The sequence below is a fragment of the Pholcus phalangioides genome, unplaced genomic scaffold, assembly GCF_987345545.1.
Source record: "Pholcus phalangioides strain wild (caught in Gottingen) unplaced genomic scaffold, Ppha-v1.0 ptg000007l_1, whole genome shotgun sequence".
NCBI classification, from domain to species: domain Eukaryota; kingdom Metazoa; phylum Arthropoda; class Arachnida; order Araneae; family Pholcidae; genus Pholcus; species Pholcus phalangioides.
In genome coordinates this window covers 6,089,670-6,114,344 of record NW_028301600.1, presented here as the reverse complement: position 1 = coordinate 6,114,344, position 24,675 = coordinate 6,089,670, and the positions used below count along the sequence as shown (strand labels likewise).

General features: G+C 33.6%; 1 protein-coding gene across 1 annotated transcript in view; it reads left to right on the top strand.

The window, feature by feature from the left end:
- The first annotated feature begins 7,036 nt into the window (after positions 1-7,036).
- The window catches only part of LOC149084840 (stromal membrane-associated protein 1-like), a 54,139-nt gene continuing 36,500 nt past the window's right edge, over positions 7,037-24,675 (top strand). The window contains exons 1-4 of the mRNA XM_089232575.1: positions 7,037-7,265; positions 12,364-12,497; positions 13,801-13,886; positions 23,550-23,637. Of these exons, the coding sequence (XP_089088701.1) occupies positions 7,148-7,265; positions 12,364-12,497; positions 13,801-13,886; positions 23,550-23,637 (426 nt within the window). The 5' untranslated portion in view covers positions 7,037-7,147. The remainder of the gene's footprint in view (positions 7,266-12,363; positions 12,498-13,800; positions 13,887-23,549; positions 23,638-24,675) is intronic.

The following is a 24,675-nucleotide window of genomic DNA, read 5'->3' as shown; positions in this document are numbered from 1 at the left end:
TAAATGAAAAAATCTTAAATTTATTCCAATTCGACGTTGAAGGAAAAAGTATTCGATCAGAACTTTCGTGGGAAATTGAGTGTTTCGATTACTGTTTAAAAAAATATATTGTCTTGAAATATGAAATGAAATAATGTTTTAATGTTTGTGTGGTTGCAGGGTAAAACCGGATAATGGATAAACAATGTCGGGGCTCGAGCCGGGATCCTATTGATTCGAGTCCATCACAATGCCCACGTGATCGCTCGACAGTGATCGAATTAACCAGAGTTTTTGAAGTAAAATAGGTTGGGTCAATGTTACTCAAAGTATGCGTGCGTCACAACTCCTAGGGGTCGTTAATCTTTGTTTGGGTGTCACAATTAGCTGACTTGATTAATGTGCACCTGTCCAGTGTCTTGAAGTGATACTTTTCAAATATCAGTGGATCGTTCTGGAGGGAAATGGAAAAACGATGACTGGGCAAGGGAGCCACAATTCAAAAAAGTTTGAGTACTACTGGGCTAGATGATGAACATTTACCGCATTTTAACTGAGCTTTCACAATGATCTCCAACTCGATCACCAGGATTCGGAAAATTTCTATATTTCTAAACTCATAACTTGAGAACACGTCAATGTGCAGAATACATACTCACACTCCTGGTCTATCGACACTGACGTTTTACCTGCGAAGAGATGACTGTACCGCAATCGTGTTTTTGTGGTACCTAATTTTGCATGTTATGTAATCAGATGCTGTAATCTATCTTCCCAGTGAGGAAAAATTATAAGAATATTCTCATTGGTGCAATTCAAATGAAGTAGGATTGATTGATTTATGTTAGAGACTTTTTAGGAGAGGGAGACCAGCCAGCATCTGCATCTTGAAGTCAGAAAGCTAATTTCGGAAAACCATCTGGAGATTTACTCTTTATTTGATGTAAGTAAATAAGTAGTTGAATACTCGCATGATATTGTGTGTGTTACGTATCTCGAATGCCCCGCTCAATCGTCCTCCATTTGGTGCAAATGCGTCCCCATTTCCTTTGAAAATATCTCACCACAGCTAGCAGCAGACTCCGAGCGATGACACTCAAATAAGAACAAATTGATTTTTTTGTTGTGTTTTTTTTTGTAAATTTTGACTTTAATCTTCATATACAGCAGAGCTTCCTAGTCTTATCTTGATGAAATTCAAAAAATACTAAACAAATTAAAATCAATAAATTGAAATACATGCAAATACAAATATAAACACAAAGGCCACAACAGGCAAAATGCCCAACGAGGTTGCTGAAAACGATGTTTTTTCCCAAACTTCCTTCATTTTTCGAATTCGAATATCTTAATGAATATTGCACTTAGAAACGTGGGATTTTTTTTCGTTGGCCTCAGAAGAGACAGGGCAACAATTTTATAATTCGGTTTTTGAGCACACGAGGGACTGCATAAAAAGTTAATTTCTTTATTTTTTCATGTACACAACCCCTCAAACAAATTCTGTGATTTTAAGTAACTGCACGTCTCACTTGAAAACTTTTTGTAACTGAAAGTATGTTTTGAAAGTCAACGGTTACAGATATCCACTGTGCAAACCGTTTGGGACAGCCTATATAATACACTGCCATAAAAAGATTATGGTTGTCTTATCTAAATATGGATAGCTTCTCGATTTATACCACTAACTTTATCGTACTTCTTTTTAAACGTGTCAATTGTCTTAGAATTCACGACCCCCCAGAGGTAAGCTATTCCATTTATTAACAACCCTATTAGAGGAAAAACTCTCTGCGACACCACGCGTTGAAAATTTTCAACACTTGTATATCTCCTCCTTACACCTTTGTTCCTCTAATGTACACATATTCAAGAAATCAAGCCATTCTTCATTGCTCAAGCCTTGTGTGCCAACAAGAGCACGCCTAGCTCTTCTCTGCAACCCCTCCCCAAAACCAAGTCTATGTCCCTTTGTAGGTATGGTCTCCAAAACATAAACATATAAAGGAAAAATAATAATAATGAAGTAAAATAAATGATAAAAAAAAATGAAATAAAACAAATAATAAAAAAATGAAGTAAAATAAATATTAAAAATAGTAAAATAAATGCAGTAGAACCTCGTCATAACGAACTAATAGGGCTGAATGTTGCCCGTTTTAATGAAAGTCCGGTATGCAACAAATAATTCTTATGGGGGTGTAAATACAGCGGGATACACTGAAATTAAGAGCCAATGAAATTAAGTAGTTAGCTGTAAAAAGTATTTTATTATACATCATATAAAAAACAGCCTTGAACAGGTGAAAAGATGTGTACGTATACACTACATTAATCTCAATTGTTCTGGCTGGTGAGCAGTATGAGTCACGCAGCGCATCCATGTTTATGCGAAAGAACACAACGATCGATAGCTTGCTTGGAGATGCTTTGTAAATAAACGAGTTATAATACTTTTTTTTAAAAATACTTTTTAAATGCTCGTCAGAGGAAAATAACATCCTTTATTAGTAGTACATTTTTTTTAACTGTCCGTTATAAGCGAAATTCATTATAATGAGATTATACTGTAATAAAAAAACTCGACTGGATAATAGATTAATGCAGCGGTTCTCAACCTGGGGCCACATGGCTCCTCTTGTGGTTTCGCGATATTCTAAGGTGGCCATGAATGGAAATGAGATGAAAGGGGAGTCAAGACAAGTGTAGAAGGAGCCATAGAAAGTAGTGAAGAGAGAGAGAAAGAGAGAGAAATTATAAAGTTTTCAATTGAATATGTTGGGAAAAAATGTGACTTTTTTTCAGAATCCAGCAGAACTATCCATGGAACTACGGGGCCATCTTAACCCAAGTCTTAATGTTGGCATGCCCCAGGGTCTCATGTCAATAGGGGACCTACATGATGATATTTGGTACAATGATTTTCGAGTGTAAGTGTATAAATATTTAAGCTGACAGTAAACATACCTCTAGCAAAGTATGAGGCTCAGAACATCACTTTGCCCGAGGACCCATGATGGTGAGACTGACAAACATAGAAACTCCCCCAAGAATTAAGTTTACTGAACTCTAGCGAGGGTAGGCGTGGGATCCATGGTCATGTGTGTTTATTAAGTAATTCATTGGATCGTCTTGAATTTTACAGACCCATTTTTTCTATTACAATTCTGCACGAATGAGGGATGGTCACCACTCCCCGCCCCCCTTCCGATTCGACAGATTGATCTTATACAATTTCTGTTTATTATACATATATATATATATATGCTAGTTCTAAATAAATTTCGATTCAATTAGTACAAAGGGTCTCCCTCCTCGATATGGGTATGAGGTCCTGGGTAAGACGGAGGGGGGGGGGGGGGCAACGACGAGAAGATATGGTCCAAAGAGGGCTATGGGCTAAAAAAGCTTGTGAACCACTGGATTAATGTATAAAACATTAAGTATAATATGTGAATAATAGAATTGTCAATTTAAATAAAAACAAATAAGCAAATTTCATTCCATATTTGTGTACAAAGTATAATTAAAACAAAGAGATTTTCAAGTCAATACAAACTTGACAACAAAGATAACAAGAATTACCAAAGCAAATCAATCCGATTTCAAATCCCTCATCCACGTAAAACTATAATAAAAAAGCAATTCATCTACTCGGAACCAAAAATTTATAATACCTTGAATGCACACATAAAAAATGAAAGGTGCATAAAAAAATTTAAAACTCTCTGACTAAGGCTGAGATCGCACCATTTTTTCCGCTGGTCGATCTGCCGCGAGATAAGGAATTTCGTGTAGAACACCCATCGCATTTTTTCGCCGCTTTTTTTTTTGTTAAGTGTCACGTGACATCCCGGAGTTGGCTGAATTATTTTTCGCCAAATCGAATGAAAAAAGCGATATATGTCACTAGAAGAAAACACGAATCCTTATGTCTTTGCCGCGATAACATCTTTCCCCTTTTGTTTTTGTATACATACAGTACTTCTGAAATATAAAATTTCACTTTTTTTAAAGTTTATAGGCTCAATATCGTTTAAAATATATATGTAGGTATGGGGGGTGGGGAACCCAAAACTATTCAAGTGCTTAGGGACTTCATACGTCTTAATCTGGCCCTGAGTGAACGCCGTACGTGGATGACGTTGTTTAATAAAAGTATTTTTTTTAAGTTTAAAAAATTAAAAGATTAAAAATTTAAAAAATAAAAAAATAAACATTTAAAGTAATTTTAAATATTTATATTTTTAAACAATTTTAAAAATTTAAAAAGAAAAAAAATTCAAAATTTTTAATTAAATTTAAAAGTTATTAAAGTATTTAGTCAATTATATATATTCGTAATGAATTACAAAACGGCTTATAATTTTTATCTCGCCAGTGGCCGTTGTTGGCAGGTTTTATTGTATAAAATTGTAAAGCATGGACAAAAGGCAGTTAAAATTGCTATATCTCCTTATCTCAGAAGGAAACGGAGGGATAGACGTATGTGGGTACATCCTGTTGATGAACAGGGACCTTCATAATTAACAAAAATAAATAATAACAAAATAATTAAATAAGGAAAATAATTAACAAAATTCCGTACAATATCATCTTAAAGAAAGTAGCCAAAGATGCGGGCGAATTCCACCCGGACGGACACGCGTCGTGTGAATAGCTCCGAATAACCCAATGTACAAAACCTGTATGTGCGGATGCGGAACCCGCACTTAGGTTTTGACACATGCGGACGCCATCCGGACCCGCACGAACACTTCGAAGTTGTGGGCGCATTCCGCTTCGTCTGAAAGGCTCCGTATCTTCCGGACCCGCGTCCGCATCCGCTCCGTGTGAAAGGGCTTTTAGTTCTACGTGGAGCGCGTACATGAAGGATTAAATTTTTTTCCACGTAAATGGACTTTCAACACTGTTTCTTCTAACCCAAAGGAACGGTAAGCAACACTGAAAATGATATACATTTTTGATAAATTTTATTTTGAGCATCTCTAGTTAACTGTAATAAATCTACTGCTGAAGAGTTGAATTGTTTGAAGTGTTTCCAGGGCGACAACTGCGGGGGGGGGGGGATATGAGCAGTTGGGGTCTGGTGCCCCTCGTGGTGGGCCAAAGGAAGCGCAAATTTGACACTTTAATCTCTCCTTCAACGTTTTAAGGGAGCACCAAAATGCTTTCTTGTCCCCGCTGACCAAGCATCTAATTGCCGCCCTGCATACATAGGAAAAGGATAGCTGAAAGAGGGAGAAAAGATGAAAAACCTCCTCTCATCTTTTCCCTTCACATTTCGTTTTTGTCAATATTCTTTATTCATAATTAATAAATAAATAACTGAATTAATTAATTGATAAATAAATAAATAAATTTATTATTTTTTATTGTAAAATAAATTTATTATTTTTTATTGTAAAATAAATTTATTATTTTTTATTGTAAAATAAATTTATTATTTTTTATTGTAAAATAAATTTATTATTTTTTATTGTAAAATAAATTTATTATTTTTTATTGTAAAATAAATTTATTATTTTTTATTGTAAAATAAATTTATTATTTTTTTATTGTAAAATAAATAATCTTTAAATAAATAAACTAATTAATTGATAAATTAATTAATTAATTTTTTTTTATTGAAATCAAGAGTTGAAATTAACTTCCCAACTCATAAATTAAAGCTATATTTATATATAAAGAAAAACGTTTTATTTCTCTCTCTCTCGTAGAATTTTCATTTTAATTCCTTGCAATTTGCGGCGTTTTTTTCACAGGCGATTTTCCAATGATCTTAGCTACAATTGGCCAAATTTGCTTATTTTTGGCATCTTTTTGGTAATAATTAGCGTTGTCCTATACCAAAGCCTCCTAGAAGTACGATACTACTATAGGCTTTTTTGCCTATACGCGTAATTATAATCCCTACTCTCTTAGTAACACAGGAAGCATTAGAACGCCGGTGATTGGTTACTGCGCGCAAAAAAGCTAGCGAGACGTCACGAGAGGCGGAGTTTTGGGCGAAACTGAGTTTCAAAGTTCATTGATGAAAAATGAAAGCATTTTTTATTGAATCATTAAATGTGTGTGTGTGATAGCTGGGCCTCGCTTCGCGACCGTTATTATTGTGTTCTTGATACACGTGAACCACATTTGATTAAATCAGAAACAAAAGTGGAAACATTTTTTAGTAAATCAATAAATGACAGCAAAGATGGAAAAAAAAAAAAATTTGGAGGGTTTCAGACAGAATCGAACATACAGCCTTCGGTATGTGAGTTTCGTACTACAATCATTACTCCAACGGTGGTTGTTGTATTCTAGCAGAATTAAATGTATATATTGTTAAACGTCGCTATCAAACATTTCACCCGGAGTGACGTAATGGTTCATCACTCATTTCGGCCAATCACGACCCGCTAAATTTCTACAATGTAAGACGCCTTCATACATTGTATTAAAGAGTTGTACTACAATCATGGCCCCCACATCCTGAAGCAGGGCCCCTAGGCTGGGATCTTTTACGAGCCCCTCGACCAGACTTTCACGGGGCCCCCTTTATGATGAATTTATAGCGTGAAAAACAAAAAATGATTAAAATCCTCCCGGGCCCCAGGGCTGGAATCTTGTCAGCCCACCCCTTGTGGGGACCATGACTACAATGTAGCTAGAAATGTAGGGATTGTTTATAAGCGTCCTGCGTATCTCAATATTCGGTACTTTTCTCGAAGAAATATGGTCAACAAAATTTTGTAAAAAAAGTTCAAAATTTTATGATAAAAAATATTGAAAAAATGAGAAAGACTTATGAAATACGCGTCAGTATTTATATATACAGTAAAATATAAATAAAATTCACAAAATATTTATGTTTTTTTCATTTTCAACATAAAAATGTTGAAAAATCATCACGTACGAAAACAAACCAATAAAAAAATAGGTAACATATTATATGATGTAATATAGTATATTAAAATATTTTTCATTCGAGGTTGTTTCGTAGCCACTTCTTTTTAGAAAAAAGCTTCATATCAACAAACTCCAAAAAAGTTATTTTTTATGTGATGGCAACATCCTGTTATGTCATCGAATATTTGTTCTTTTTTCGTGGTGACTTGTTGGGGGAGTATCAAAGTGTATTGTTGCGGGTACCTTTAAATTGTTATTGCCATAGTAAATAATGTCGTCTAGATCCGAAAATGAAAAACAGAAGCAAATTCAAGAAAAATGTCAAGTAATTTTGGGTAATTTATTACGCGAAGAGGACAATAAATATTGTGTAGACTGTGATGCTAAAGGTAACATTTGTCTTTGATAAACGAATTACTTTTCGATTTTTTATTACCATGTACATGTTTATGAACATTAATAAACCACCAATTATTAGATAAACTGTTGCTCGCAATGTCCACATGGTATTGGGAAATGAAAATTTAAGACCATACCGTTCGTATTTGATCTATTATTCATGGTAGCCTGATAAAGGACTTTGTAAATTGCATTTCGTATAAAATGCAATGATGACGTGTTTTTAAGTTATTTGATTGACATTGTCATAATAATTTAACAGTATTCTTTGAATTAAAAATTCGGATGTTGAATTATATTTTTAATAAATATTCAAAAGTTCTCAGAAACAAAGCGGTTTAATAAATTATCATTACGGTTCCATCTAAGTCCTCTTATGCTGCAAAAGCAAGCATTACTGTATGGCCATGAGACTCAAAATCTCTGAAAGATGAACTATTCAGAATTATGCATCAATACAACTGGGGGGGGGGGGGGAAGAGTAGCAATAACACTTCCAAGTCCGGGTTTTAGTTTTAATGCATAGAATATTTATTTATTCAACATTCCCGGATCCATTTATTATTTTAAAAAAGGGTTCGGGTTTTAGTTTTAATGCATAGAATATTTATTTACTCAACATGCCTGGATCCGTTTATTATTAAAAAAAAGGTCCGGGTTTTAGTGTTAAAGCATAGAATATTTATTTATTCAACATGCCCAGATCCGTTTATTATTTGGAACAGCTGTCGTATGGTCCGCCACTTGGCGATTTTTTGGCACGAAACATGTCTGATGGCCCAACGACGAAGCATTACCCATGCCATGCTGCATGTGAACTTTAGCACAGATGGTAGTATGTAGGCTACATAATGCAATCCAAATGATCACAAAAATTTGAAACTAATAAATTATAAAACTGGTGTAATCAATAATTGCATAGTAGAAAATTGTTGAATTATCAAATTTGTAATGACTAAACAGGTTTTATTACAAATTTTAAAAACTCAATTTGACTAACAAATTCAATACAATGATCGGAACAGCAAAATGATCTTGTTTGGCGATATGTTCGATTTTTTTCTTTTTCAAGAAAAATGTCTGAAAGCGTGACAAAAAGTTGCCAAGGGTGAAACAGTTATACTTTTGGACATCTTTCCTTGCCAAAGAAAAAAGTTGCCAACACATCCCCAAAAAGAGAAAAAAAGACCAGACTAAATAGGGGATCCAGATTGAAAATAAAACATTGTAGACTAAATAAGAGATCAAGATTGAAAATATAACATCTTTGACCAGATACAGGATTGAAAATAATAAAAACCAATACTCTTCTTAAAAAAAACATCACCCTTCCTGATATACGAATAAACATTTTCTAGAACATAAATGTAAATCCGGACTCTCTTTCAAGTAATACAATGGTCAGGGCAATAATATCTCTTTGGGCTCAACAACAACATAATTCTGGAATAAAAATTGTAACTGCTAGTATGTAAAAAATCAATAAAAATGCAAATATGAAATGTACAACCTGATAAAACAAATCCGAAATGATTTAATATGCTGGGTAAACATTATATAGGCCTACCATATGCGAAAAAAAAAACAACTAAAAACCAAAATGCTAACTGACTCGATTCAAATGTGGCGGTTTATACCAGCAACTTTTAGAAAGTGACATCAGATGATAACTAACAGTAAAAAAGGAATAGCAACCCCAAAAGCCTAAGGGAATAACAATAGCAGTCAAAAAACCCACTTGGAATTAAATGGCTGACCAGGAAGAAGAGTGCCAACTAGAAAGAAAATCACCAAAGAAAAAAGGGATTATGCAAACTGTAGCAGTTTCTGGTCAATTTACAAGCTAATTACATAACGTGAATGGAGACATTGAAATCCTCTTTTATTGTAGGATTCTGCACTCCTAAATGTGTAATTGACAAGACATCAGTACGATCATGGTCAAGGCCACAAGTTGATAGACGATCTAGGATTAATGCAATCAACACTGTTATGCAAATCCCCACAGTTACAGCAGATGGATTGTTCACAGGGCATTTGATTGTTTGATGCTTCTATTTAACTCTATAAAGTCCAAAACAGCCAAAGACGACCCAGATTGCGATCATGGGTATGTTTTGGATTTGTAATAAAAAAGAAGGAAGAAAATAAATCTTATCAAAGGCCAAAATCTGAAAAACAAGTCCAAGTCTCATAGAAGGGTGAGGAGAAAAAGAGTAAAGAGAGGAGAGAAGAAAGATTAGTTAAAACTTGGATGAGTCGGTTTTGAGCAAAAAAATCTACGGTAAAAAGTTAGAGAATTTGAAACACTGGAATCACTGACAGAAGGCCAGGGATTAATAATTTGCATCTACAGCTTGAGTTGTGGTGGTATCCTTGTATCCAGTGGAGTAACTAACATTGTTGTAAACAGATTATATTTACAAGGGCCAGGCAGTGTGTGCCAATATGCATCAAAATTTATTTTTACCCCCTCCCCCCCAAATTTTATTGAGGAGTGAAAATACTCCTTTAAATTTTAGGTAATTATTTTTAAATAGTTATTTCTCTTTTTTTCATAAACACTTCTTTTTGCAAAATTACCTCTTAAAATTTTGGAGAAGGTTGACTACTCTTCAAAATTATTTTTTCGGAAAACACAGGGGCCAGGTGAAAAATGATGATTAAAAAAAGGTAAACGCCAGAATTTTTCTAATTTTTTTTGAGATGATGACGACTACGATGAGAAATAATATCTGGAAAAGTATTGGAAATTCTTCGAATAAGTTTTTTCCCTTCAATTTACAGCGTAATGCAGTTCGAAAAAACTAAGATAACTTTTTTTCTCACATCACTTGCCTTATTTGCATATCTGTATGGTTAGGCATAATTTCTGATGGCTTCTTGACTAACTGGACATGGTTGTTTTCCCACAAAACTCAATTTTTAAAGATGGGATGGGGCAAAAAGCTGTCTCTTATAGAAAAAGGTAACATTCTCATTTTAAAAATGTGTAGCTTGACTTCTTGATAAATTGGATAGAATGTAACTTAAATACGGCTAAGACATGGGTTAACAATTTCTTGAAGAACAGCAAATTTTATTCTGAGTCTAAAAGTGTGGCCAGGCCATTCTCTTCAACAGCTTGGTAGAAGAGGACAGCAATAATTTGAGAAAACAAAAATGTCTTCACAGAAAATAGCAAATGATTTGGAACTTTCTTGTACCAGTAGAAAGGTCCACAATAGAATAGGAAGCCAGCATACAGTGTGTTTAAAAAAAATAGGGCTTTCCTGACTATCCTGTATGAGCAAACACTGTGATGGAAATTGGAGTTTGTTGAAAAGCACTTAATTTTAGGGGGGGGGGGGACATTTGAATTTTTATTTGTGAAATATAATTTTTGAAAAAGACTACATTTTACCATTCATCCCTTTTTAAATTAAGTGCTTTTTAGTAAACTCAAATCTCATCAACAGTTAGTGCTCATAAGGAGCAGGGGAGTTTTTTTTCCGAAAACACTGTATGCTGACTTTCTAATTTTTTTTTGTGGATATTACTATGATACAAGAAAGTTCCAAAACGTTATCAATTTTCTCTGAAAATATATATATATTTTTTTTTTGTTGAACCCTAGAATATATATGTATACTAACTCTACATCTCGGAGACATAGAGGTATAGGCAGTTAACAGTGCAGTTTTGATCAGCTTTTTTTAATTAGTATTCTAGGGTTAAATCTGAAATTATTTCTATTTTTCTCTATGATCCGTTGTTGACGACAGTCTAACCACACTGTGCCCGAGTGGCATGGGGGTAAGATGCTCATCTACCATTGTGAAGGTTGTTGTCAAGGTCCTGGTTTCAAACCCAATGGAGGGTATAGATAAGATATTTTCCCTAACAAACTCGATGCGACCACTGATAGACAGCGCCTTCACTTCCAACCCATCTCACTAATGGCAGTAAATTGCAATATAGTGATATGGCCAGAGTTGGTGTTTGGTGAAGTAGTCTAACCACACTGTGCCCGAGTGGCACCGTGGTAAAATGCTCGTCTTCCACTATGAAGGTTACCATTAAGGCACATGGTTTCGAATCCGGGCATAGAACGTTAGAAGCAAGTTCTTTACCTACCGAGCCTAGGGCGACCACCGATTGATGGAGCCTTCATTTCCCACCCAACTCCTCTGGTTAGAAATTGCCATATGGCGATATATGACCGGAGTTGGTGTGCGGTAAAGTAGTAGTATAACCACACTTTTATACTCAAGGGTAAAATTTGCTGTTCTTCAAAAAAGTTTATCCAGTATCTTAGACATAAATATTCTAATTTCTAAAGAAAATTTTTTTTTTGAAATGTGAATTTATCTTTTTAATAAGAGATAGCTTTTTGCCTCGTCCCATCTTTATGGATCAGGTTTTGTGACTAAAAATTCATGCACAACTCTAGTTGTGCACTCACTGTTAGGTACACATGCACACCTCCGGCACGACTCATTCGATATTAAATTTGGAACATGAGACGATAGATCAGAGTTGTACTCAGTTTGAATGAAAGTAGAAGTGGGTGTCTCCTTTTCTTGTAATTTACATTCCAGAAATTTATAGTATATTCCTATTCACTTCCACCTTATTACTGTAGGATTTTTTCAGTTTTATGTTTTTCTTATCCTAGAAATTCACCCTGATATAATCTCTTTCACTGAAAGGAATGCACACCACATAATAAAATATAATCAGTAAATTTTTAATTTGGGAGAAAAATTCTAATTGCTATAATTTTTAAAAATCTGTTTGTGTGTGTGTGTGACATACTGAGATTGACAGGTATTCGGCTGAATACACAAGCATTATTTGGTCATACCGAATATTCTGTAAAAGGGCAGAATACTGAATAGTAACCGAATATTCATCCCATTGCTAGTTATGTACACAGTGTTTACAGGACTGTCTTAATAGCACCATGGGCCACTATAAGTAATATTGTGTAATAAAATAAATGTATAATAAGTAAATTTTATAGGTGGTTTCTGCATGGACATTTGCATGAAATAAGGATATTTGTATTTTTTTAAAAAAAGAGTAATTTTTTTCATGCTATTTCAGGTCCAAGATGGGCTTCATGGAATCTTGGGATATTTCTTTGCATTCGTTGTGCTGGAATTCATCGAAACTTGGGTGTACATATCTCAAAAGTAAAGTCGGTCAATTTAGATACCTGGACTCCCGAACAAGTTGCAGTGAGTTTCATTGTTGAATATGTTTTTGAGCTTCAATATCAAGTATTTCATAGAAAATAATTGAATTTACAAATTCGTGAAATATATCTCATATAAATTACAACTAGATTGGCTTACTTCTTGGTGTCATTTGGCCCATAATCAACTGTGCCATTCTATTGTCTTTGACCTTTCATTTTTCATACTTTTTACATTCGCCTTAATTTTTATGTAAGTGAACATATATGTTGGTCGCAAAAATATAGTTATCTTATTGCATTATAAGTTATAAGATTGAGTTAAAAAATATTGAGTTATAAGTTATATATTTATTTTGTGATAAATATAATTTGACTTGTCATGAGCATGTAGAAACAATGTATTTTGTAAAAGAAATATATATTAAAAGAATAAATATGGACAGACACAGACAAATTGTATGCATACAGATTGCTTGAAATATCAAAATTGTTTGATTCAAATCAAGATGATTGTTTTTGAAGAAGAAAAGATTCAGATTTAAAAATTAAAAAAAATAGACACACATTACACTATTTCCATCATTTCGAGGACATACAAGTGTAAACTTTTCAGTTTGTAAAATAGTGAAAAAACAAAATCCTATGTAAATCCTTTCTTTACTGTTATAGGAGGGGTCCCAACTGTGAATGTTCATGTCCACTTCAACATAGATATATTTAAAATATATAAAAAAACAATCGCAGTGCTCCCTGTTGCAGAACAAGAATATTAGTGAACCTAACTCTCTGTAGCAAAGCAAGAGATAATAAAAATGTCAGTTACAAAGTAGTAGTTGTATTATTGAATTATAAGGAATCTACACCAGGAAAGACAGTGTCACTAGTCATTAAATAGCCCCATATTTGTGCAATTTTTTTAAGGGGAAATTGTAAAGAGAATGTTTCCCTTTCATTTGAAGTGTGATTCCTCTCAAACAGAAGTTTTGCTGTTTACATATTCATATCAAACTATCATAATACCCGTACTATAATTTTTCAATATTACCCAACAAAACAAACCTTTTGTTAATATTAAACAAGTTTGTCTCAAAAACGTCTGACTGTACATCCTATGGCTGAACTTGGTTGATAAAAATTGATAATAGTTTGAGTTATAAAAGTTAGAATATTTTTTTATATGCATTTATCTTTAGTAATAAGACAAGTATTTTGAGTATAAGCCTTCACTTATTTTGTCATCGTGTTTTTTTAGCAGTTATACAATACAAATTAATGATATAAAAATTATCCAAATTCAATAAGTATAAGAATAAATTAATACCTAACATTTAAAATTATTTTAGTGCTTACAGCAGATGGGAAATAGTCAAGCTCGTGCTGTATATGAAGCCAATCTGCCTGACAGTTTTCGCAGGCCTCAGACTGATTCGTAAGTGGTTTGTGTGTACTTTTCAATCATTTTATGTGAATAATTATAATCAGAGTGCACATTGAGAACAGTTCTGTGTTCTCTAAGAATGGAGGTGTTCAACTTTAATTTTTCGCACAGTTATTATAGAAAAATCATAAAAAAAATCTTTTTTTTACTAATATAAAAGTTTAATATTGTTTTTTAAAACTTAATCCTAAACAGGTAGCATTTTATAAGCATTTTTTAGACATTCTTTCACAAGTTATAAGTATTTATAAATCCTTAACATGAAGTTATTTCTTATTTTATTATTAGTTATATTTTTTATTATTCATTCTCATCTTGGCCACGGTAAGGATTGGACATGTTTTTATAGTGTTCTGCTCTCCAGCCAATAGCCATAGTTTTAGCCGGGCTGTTGCTGAGGGATTATCTGTGGCATCTGGGTGCTCTATTATGTTATTTCTTCATTTTCATGAGTTTTATTTAGCATGTTTATTTTTGGGTCAAACTCTGCTGTGTTTTCTAGATTGTGTTTAATTATTCTCTACTTTGATTTTGCAACCAGATTTTTAGAAGGATCACCATTGTTGAATTTGTAGGATAAGTGTTTTTTTACTTTCAACTTTAACTTTTGTTGTGTAACTTTCGATAGATTTAAACTTTTTTTTCACTCTCATTTCATTTTCTTTGTATTTTCATGAGGTTTTTGTCTATTGTTTCTTTGTCGATAGTCAATTTTTTTTGCCTACTCGTATAGGAGGGAATGTCTGGTTTTCTTTTTCTAACCATTTTGGTGTTTTTTTCCATTTCTTTGATATAAGTTTGTAGGTTTTTTGGCCATTAGCAAACAGTGTACTTTTTCCTTGGTATTCTCAGTAATTTTTTTAAATTTTCATTTGGGCCTAATTGTTCAAGTGTTAGCGAATAGATATATATAGTTTAGCTAATACTAATAAGTATAAATTATACTTTATATCTTAATTATATGGGTGTTGTATTCTTTATATATATATTCCTTCGTGATTAAGTAATGAGCATTTTATTTTCCTTAATTTTTTCATACAATCTTTAACGCATATTTTGCAATATAATATATTTTGGGTTATTCTAATTTGCTGTTAACGTTTCTCATTTTCCTATTTTTCAAGCGTTATAATCTAGTTTTTAGCAATAGTGTTAGTATGCCTCAACCTTGATTAGTGTTATGCAGGGTTTGGGACAGGAGGTTTCCCTGATCTAGATGAATAGTAGCTGATAGTTTCAAGTATAAGGGGTGTTTGGAGAGGGCAAGGTTGAAACTCTAAGTTAAAGCATTACGGGAAAAAGTTAGGGTTTTAGAGGACCCAGGTATAGCAGAGCTACCTGTCGTCAAAGAAGCATTCTACACAAACAACCCCAGTTTAGAGGGTGAATGGGTGGTTGAGGATGAGGTAGAGGGCGATAAAGATAGGGGCTTTATTATCTGAGATTTTATGATTAGTGAACTGGGGAACAGGGTGTTTAGGGATTTTTCAAGCTTCGAGCACTGTTTGGGGGAAATTTGCAACATTTTTGAGATATTTTTTATTGATGAAAGCTCCCCGGGTGGGTAATCATGTGGGTGGGAACAAATCCGGTAGGAGCAGATATTAGTGAGTCTATCACAGTATCTGCACTAGCTATTATCTGCTTGGGAGGGAGGAGATTCCGCTGTGATTCCGGTACTGCCAAGGGGTAGGGGGGGGGGTAATAGGAGTAGGATCTGCCACTTTAACTTAGGCCTGAAGGACATTTGCTCCTCACTTGGGATCACGTTCTTGGAGCTTCACACATTTACCAACAGGTGGCTTCACTGGGAATCATTTGAATAGGAGTGGGGTCTGGGATGTTTACAATAGGCTCAGGTCAAGTTTTTTACTCCCAGACCACATAGATGGGAATACAGGTTAGTTATTAATAGTATGGACGGGGAATTGCCCACCTCTGACTTGGATGGCTTCTTGATTGACACTAAATCACAGGGAAAATTAAAATGTGTGCTAATAAATGCCAGGAGCTTGGGTAATAAGAAAGATTTTTTATAAATTATGGTAGCCATGGAGGGCCTTGATCTTATAGCCATTACAGAATCTTGGGCAAAGGATGGAGATGAATCTTTCGTACGCATCTCAGGATACAATACTTTATAATAAATAGATTTGATAGGAAAGGGGTTGAGTCTTGATATACGTGAAATCATGTTTGAAGACTAGAGGGAGTAACGTGCAGAGAAATGATATTGAAACTATATGGGTTGAGCTTGAAAACAAAAGTGTCATAAACTTATTGTAGGGATTTGTTACAGTCCACCTGAAGATCCAAACTACATCACCAAACTTCGTTATGAAATTTCCTACACATGTGAGCATGAGAGTGTTGTCATATTAGGGGATTTCAATTACCCCGGTATCGATTGAGAGAATCTTTTAGTTGGAGATCAATATGATAGACTTTCTTAAGTTGGTGTTTGATAATTTTTTTTATCGGCATGTATCACAAGCCAGTGGGGGTTCTAAATTTAGTTCTCACTAGTTCCAAGGGTCTTGCTGCACATGTTTTCTTCTAGTGATCATCATGTCATTAGTTTTCTCTATAACTTTTCTTTGGATAAGATTGATATCAAATAAATGGTTCGGGGTCGTTCAAGTATTACTTAAGCAAATTTTTAGTCATTTTGACCTCCCTCCCCTTGTCAGCAAAATTTCGTCATCAGCTCTGCCCCTATGAATCCTAACACATATTGGTGGGATCAGAGACCTACACGGGGGGGGGGGGGGAGAGCATATAGGGACTTGTGCCCCCCCCCCCCCCACAATGAAAAATTTATTTTTTTAATGCAAAAAATATTTTTTAACGAAATTTCAGAAGAATATACCTTTATATGTTGTTATAATAAATTTCTGTTGATTTCAATGCTACTTGAAGGGTATGAACTCAAAATTTATCTTTAATAAATTCATTGCGACTCATCCTTTAAGCCATATAATGTTATATCACATATTTGGTCCGTGCGCCAAATATGGCCCTGGGGGTTATCTGATGCACCCTTCCCTCCTCAAACTTAATTTTGTAAAAATGAACTAAGCGGCACATTTACAGATTGCTTAAGTGTCCCGTGGTACAATTCCAAAACATTTAAGCGGCCTGTGGTGCATTTTCAGATGATTTAAATGACCTGAAACACAGTTCCAGAACACTTAAGCAATCCGTAACACATTTAGAGATCCCTTGAGTGACATGTGGCATAGTTTTAGAGCACTTAAATGGCCCCTAGTGTGGTTCTACATCACTCAAGTTACCCGCGGCTCATTTTCAGATTATTTAAGTAACCCGCGGCATAAAATTATGGATCACTTGAGTGAAGAGTGGCCGCTTAAGTGCTCTGGAACACTTAAGCGGCCTGGACACATTTCCAGATCACTTGGATCCGCGAAACATTTAGAGATCACTAAAGTGGCTCTGTAAGGCACTTATCAATGGGGAATGTTACTTCAAGTGCCCACAAACTATCGAAAGGTTTTTCTCGTTTTTGGCGCACTGAGTAAGATGCCATTATAAATATTTCATATTTTCATAAAGGGTGCTTAATGATGTATTCATTAACTAAACCCCTCCTCCCCCCTTGTCATCCAAAGTCAGCAAATCGGAAACTCCTTCTCCCATTGATGATGACATAATACATGAATGGCCCCTTCCTTGTTTTTGGACAACCAACTTTGATGTTTTCAGAGAATGGTTAGCGAAAGTTTTCAAAGACTAGTAGGAATCAGTCTGGGGTGGTAAGTCAGTGGGAAGAATTTAATACAAAGCTGTTCTCTGTTTTGCACAACATCACACCTTTCGTTTGAAAAAAGCAGTTTGTATATCGTGCCTCCTATGGTTCACTTAGTGTGTCTTTTGATAAACTTTTATCTTGAAAAGAAAAGAGCATTCAGATAGTATAGAAGTGGACGAGATGACCTGTGATTGTTTTCTAATATAAGAAGGGTGTTGAAGAAATCAATAAAAGATAGTAAAAAGGAAGTTGAATCTAGGTTGGCAGATAACATTGACTCTGACCAACACCCGCTATAGATAAGAAAGCCTCCACACTGCTGACGTCACAACTAGTGACGTAGCCAGGTGGAGACTGAAGGAAGACGAAGCTGTGAACGATCAATCATGTTTGCACGTGCTTTTTATACGTTGGTGTTAGTGTTTTTAAGTTTGACGACGTTTTAAAATTTATTTTTGTGTTTATATTCCTTTTTAATGTTAATTAATCATGTCTCGTGGATGCCAAGAGACAGAGAGGCTTCTCTTATTTTAATTTCCTGAAGAATAAGATCGATCATCAAAGGCTGGCTTCTATAATCAAGAAAGGACATCAGTGCCGAAAGTTTTCGAGTAAGTATTTTTATTGGATTTATTTTTATCCCTACCAGTGAAAATTATGACATTATTTACAATGAATGAAACAAAAGAGTTTATATCTATGTTTTAAGTAGTGGAAATATTGTGGGATTTTATGTAATTTGCGGAATAGGAATATACAATATATTTGTGTGTGAATTTTGCCTAAATCTATCCTGGCAAAACTACATTCATGCTGCATAGAAATAATTATTTGTTTTAAAATACAGTGAGACCTTGATATAACGATAATCTGTGAACCAAAATGTACATATATTGTTGTAGAGGGATTATCATTATATTGAGAGGCATCAGTTTAGCACTAGAGTATAAACATTTCCAAACAAGACTTGAAAAACATCATTGTAGAAGAATTCGTCGTTATATCGAGTATCGTTGTAACAAGATTTCACTATAATTAATTTTTCAAAACAACTACTTTGATTCTAAAGTACATTGTATACATAAAATTCGGGTAAGTTGGCTAGAAAAATAGTCACTTAGCAACAGTATTGAATATTGTATTAATTTTTTTTAATTTTTGGTTTTCATCAACTTATTTATCAACTTATACTAAACAATTATTATCTTTATACCCAAGGACTAGGGTTAGAGTAACTGCTTTTAATCTAATAAAGGGAAGAACTTATTTCATATGGATGAATTAGTGTTTAGTCATGCAGATAACTGAAAAATATGTAATGAGATATAAAAATATGTAATCCTATTTATGAGTAATATTTTTTACTATATTTTCTTACAGGATTTTGTTCTAACTCCAGTATACAACTGCCTGCGGATTCTTGTAGCGAGTGCATTTCTACAGCTATAATTAAAAGCTTCAACCCCTAACGAGAATAGCCTACAAGGAAAAGTTCTATTTTTTGTCTTTGGATATGTTGTCAGTGTAAAAAAAATTGAAAGACATGACAAGATGAACTTTTTTTGTCATTCATATTATCAACACACAAAAATTTTGATGATAATTTGAAAACTAACTTAATGTTGCATGTTTTTGTCAGGATTTGTGATTCAAAACTGGGTAAGTTTTCATTTTCATTTCAAGTCAGTAATATAAATTATCTCAATTATTTTAAAATGTGTGGTAAATGTAGATTAATCTACACAGAGAAAAATTTCTACCACCTGTTTGCAAACTGTTATCAAATAAATAAGAAAATAATTTATACTATCAAATAATAGGACAAGGCTGGACAAATTAAAAAAAAAACTAGGCACCTCAACAATTTTTTAGTTGCTAAAAAAATTTTAAAAAAAGAAAAAGGTCCAAAATAATTTTTTAACTTTTCAGTGCATAGTGACCCTCTTTGATATTGCAAATATACTGCTATAAATTCCAAAATTTTATGCTGCACTCTACCTGCAATTTAGTAACGACAAAAAAAAAATTTAGGCTCCAATACCAATTTTTTAGTCACCACGGTGACCTGATTTGTCCAGCCCTGTAATAGAATATCATAGACTGTTTGGTACTCTTTTATATCTAGTCTGTTTATATCTAAATGTAGTTTATGGCATTTCATGATTAATATGAAAAATATATACACACATAATAACCTTAATGAAATGCTTTCATGAAAATGTCAAACTAACAAAACTAGGCAAGTTTACATTCCCGTTTCTCATTCATGTACATGATCTCGAAGGCAATTTGAAATGCACTTTAAATGTAAAAGAATCCGATAGTGATGGTCTTAATCACTTATTCAATGTATGTGAGAATATTTTGAATGAATTGCTAGTTTATGTTGAAGACAAACAAAAACAATAGCTTTAGTAAAGGAGCAAATCCATTTGATTAAATATACTTGAACTCTACGTAGCTGTTCTACATATTTTATAATTTTGTGTGTGTTCACCTCTTCACTCAATATGTTCCTATGCATGGATATTTATAGGTAGTTAATCTGCAGTAATTCCTGATGCACAAATTATTTGAACGATAATTTCTGATAATATCATCAATCCTAGCGCAGAGCAATCTGATGACCAATCAATACTGTATGTAGAAGGTTATTACTTGAATGAATCAGACAAAAAGTGAAGCTTCTAATGGATGAAATTAATCTCAAACCATTCCTTGATTTTAAGGGGGGGGGGGATTCCACGAGAGTGCCACATATTTTGAAGTGTCTGAAATAACTGAATCAACCAGAAAAATTGTAAAATTTCTTTATATTATCCATATTTTGCGGAGGGGGCATCAAAGAATCACACACAAATGTGTTTCAGTTGTAACGTTGAGAAATTTGTATGATGAATCAAGAAACACAATTAAATATTGCCATACACTGACTTCCATACATTAAATAGGGATTTTTATAAGTTTTACTATTATCTGTGCGAAAATTTATTTCTAATATGTTGTTTGTGACAATTTTCTATAAATTTTATCAATTTTTTTGAATAAATATTGGAATTTTTGTAATTTGAAGTTGTGTGTTGTTTTCTTTGCTTGCTTGTTTTATTTTGAAGTTATCAGTCCAACTATAAGAGCTGTAGAAAAAGTGATGTTTATAATTCATCTTATGCTGATTTATATTAATTTGTCTAGCTTTGCAAATAATTATTTTGTATTTATTTTTAAAATATTTTCTGAACAGAATAAGAGAAGGGAAGATATATTGCAAAAGTTTAATTTTTTTTCTTCATGATTAAGGTAGTATGTTGGAATTAAGAGCAAATACTTTTTTAATTTAAAAAAACAATGCAAGCAACCGATTTTTTTCATAGTTTGTTTATATCATGAACTTAAGAAATCTGTAAAAGAAAATTGATTCAGTTGGCTAGAAAGGCAAGATATTATGATGGAAGAAAAACTATCTTCCCGCGATCAGCCTCCACTCCGTGACGTCACGACTTCAGTGTGGAGGCTTTCTTATCTATAGGGGGTGTTGCTCTGACCCACAATCATTTTTCAGGTATGTGAATAACGGGTGTAAGGGCCTTCTCTCGATAGAAGGGTCTAGGGTAGAGCAATGTAGGCATGTGTAGTGCTTTCAATGACTTTTTCGCGCCAGTTTTTAATAGAGCTAATGATATTCAATGTACGGGTGTTGCATGGGGTAATAAAATTCTCAATGATATTCTAGTGGAAGATGTGGAGGTCCCAAATCTTCTAAATAATGTATGTACAAGCAAAGCACCAGATATCTATCCCAGGGCTCTCAGGGAATGTGCTAATGAATTGTTGGAGCCAGTTTTTTGCACAGATATACAGGAGTAGTGTTGCTGGCGGTATCGTCCCAAGGGATTGGAAGCTTGCTAATTTGGTTCTGATAATTAAAAAGGGTGGTAGAGAATCTGTTTCCGATTATCCTCCAGTAAGTTTGACAAGCTCCCTGTCTGAAATTTTGGAAATTATTGTCAAAAGGTTTATCTTATGAGTTGATTGATGTCATTCTGAATGCAACCAAGATCACAGATTTGGGACTCTTCATTGACAAGCGGCTTAGGTTTGTCTGAATGTGAAGTACAACCACTATTTCTAGAAAGGCCATGGGTGTATTCCGTCAGCACCATCTTTAGCTAGATGGTGTTTTCTAGCTGCAGATAGCACTTTTTCTGTTGATTTCGAGAACTGCTTGAATAAAGAGGGAATCACATATCTAAAGTTTCGTTTATGTCAGCATTTTTCAGTCTTTGTAAACCCGAAGACCCAACAGTTCGATGGATCACTTACAGTGGTTCTCAAGCTTTTGTCACCCAGGTTCCCTTGCCTTAGTCAGTGTTTATCCATGGATTTTGGAATAGTCTAATAAAGAACTGTTTCAAAGCACTGAACAGGCACATACAAATTGCCAACAGTTAGCCCACAGCTTGCATCATCAAATTTTAAAGTCGATTTGAGGATCACCTTCCCCATCTTAGTGGACTACCTCTAGTCTGTAAACCATTAGTTGAGAAATATTGCTTCAAGTGTGGATTCCTCTCATAAATTGTCCTACATTAGTCATAATGAATATCAGACATTGCAGATGCTTTTCACATTCCCATGTGACTTCTTTATATCTGGGCTTGACTATGCATAAATAAAAAAAAATTTCCAAGAGGACAAAAATTATAAAAACCATTCCATAAAAAGTTGTTTAAAAAATTAATAAATAAAATATTAAATGCTGTCAAATGATGCATGAATATTCAAATTTTGGAAAATTATATAGGTAAACTTGGTTATTTTTAACTTTTAGATAATTAAAATTTTAAGAAATCCCTGAAACTTGTGTGGTAAAATGTGTTGAAGATTCATGTGTCTCTAGCATTATTGTTAGTTTATTTTAGAATCCATGTAGCTAGCTTAGCATTTTTGCCATATCCAACCAAGACTTGTACGCTTGTTCAACTCAACAAAATAAACTGATTGCCTTATGGATGCAGGCATGGGTAAAGAAGTAGAGAATAAAATCACATTGAATCATCTTACGAAGGAGGATGAAAACAAATATAAGATAGCAACAGAGGTCTCTATTGCAACACTAGCAGAAGCTATGGGCATTTAGAAAAAATAACTCTGTTGAAGGTCAAAAATTGCATCTTGCATCCTCTAAATCAACTTGAAGATTTTGTGCAATGTTTAAGAGCATCCAAAAGAAAACAAATGAAAATTACAAATTTGCAAATGAAGTAGTTTTTGTAATTTTTTGCATTTTATACAGGCATTGTGAATGATAGCGTTCAATACATTTTATAATTGTTGAGAGTTTTCAATTTTTTGTGGAAGTAATTCTATATTGATGAATTAGATAATTCAAATTTTTTTGCTGTCCCCTCGAGCTTCAAAGTAACCAAGTTTGACTGTATATGCATATAAAACTTTCAAAATCTAGATTCTTTAAAAAAATTCTTTTTTCTAGAAATATTTAATACTGGTTTTTTGTTTGCTGTATCAGTATTAAAAATTTGCATTTCTGAGTTCTGTTTGCTTTGGATTCTCTGGTTCTTGTTGTCCTGCAAGTTTCTGACTTTTGCATAGTTTTTGATTTTTGATGAAACGGTAGGGTCATGGTTATCTTGGCCTCGTCAACCAAGTTCTTTGTTATTCAAAGCAACACAAATTTCATTGCTCTTGGTTTTTAGTATTGCCAGTAATATTTTAATTTTATTAAAAATCATTATAGTAAATGATGTTGCATGAAGAGTACATTTGGTTCAAATCGGAGAGATTTGTTATATTTATTATTGCTGTAACAAGATTTTGCTGTGTAATTTTAATCATTAGATCATTTTACATCATGTTATGATTTTTAGATCTCTTGAAGCATTCATCAGGTCAAAGTATGAACAAAAGAAGTATATTGCAAAAGAATGGGTACCACCTCCACCACCAAAACCAGCAGTGAGTGATGGAAATATATTTTAAAATTTACAATGTGTTGATAATCCTAGCTGAAATAATGTTATATATATATATATATGACAAGTGATATTTTTTTTCTATAAAGAAATGAAAAGTTGAATACTTAATCTTTAGAGGTAAACAAAAATTTTTTATATTCGTTAACATTTTAATTATTGTAATTAAAATATTGTTGAGAAAAAAAATGAAGCACCATCAGCATTCATCCATTAAAATTTTTTTACTTGAACATTTTTTCATAACAGAAAAACTGAAAAGAAAGGTTTGTTGAAAAAACTCAATTGAAGAAATTGATAAGGGATAGTGAAAAGGAAGTTGAATCTAGGTTGGCAAATAGCATTAACTCAAAATCATTTTTCAAGTCTGCCAACAATGGATGTAAGGGGACAGTTTTCCCACCTCTCGATAGAAGGATCTAGAGTAGAGAGCAATGTATGCATGTGTGATGCGTTCAATGACTTTTTGTGTTAGTTTTTAATATAGAGAAGGCTATCAAAACTCGGGTTTGTCATGGGGTGAAGTCCTCAATGATATTCAAGTGGAAGATGTGGAAGTCCCCTAAAGCTTTTTAAAATTTTGTGATAACAAAGCACCAGGACCAGATGATATTTATCCTAGGTCCTTAGGAAATGTGTTAATGAATTGCCCTTGCCAGTTGCACACATTTACAGGAGTAGTGTTGCTAAGGGTATTGGAAGCGTGCTAATATGATTTTGATATTTAAAAAAGGTGGTAGAGAAACAGTGTCCAATTATCGTCCAGTGAGTTTGACTAGCTGTCTTGAAAATTTTGGAAATTATTATTGAAAGGCAACTGGTGAAGTGGATGGACGAGAATATATATATAATGTATTGGTTGAAAACCATCATGGGTTCAGGAAGTAGTCGTGTGTAACCAATCTTTCTATGATCATGAGACTGTCATTTGGCAAAGACAGAAACGTTTTTTACCTTGATTTCCAGAAGGCATTCCATCGAGAGTCGAGTATGGTAAACTCTTGAAGTGTTTAAATGAGAT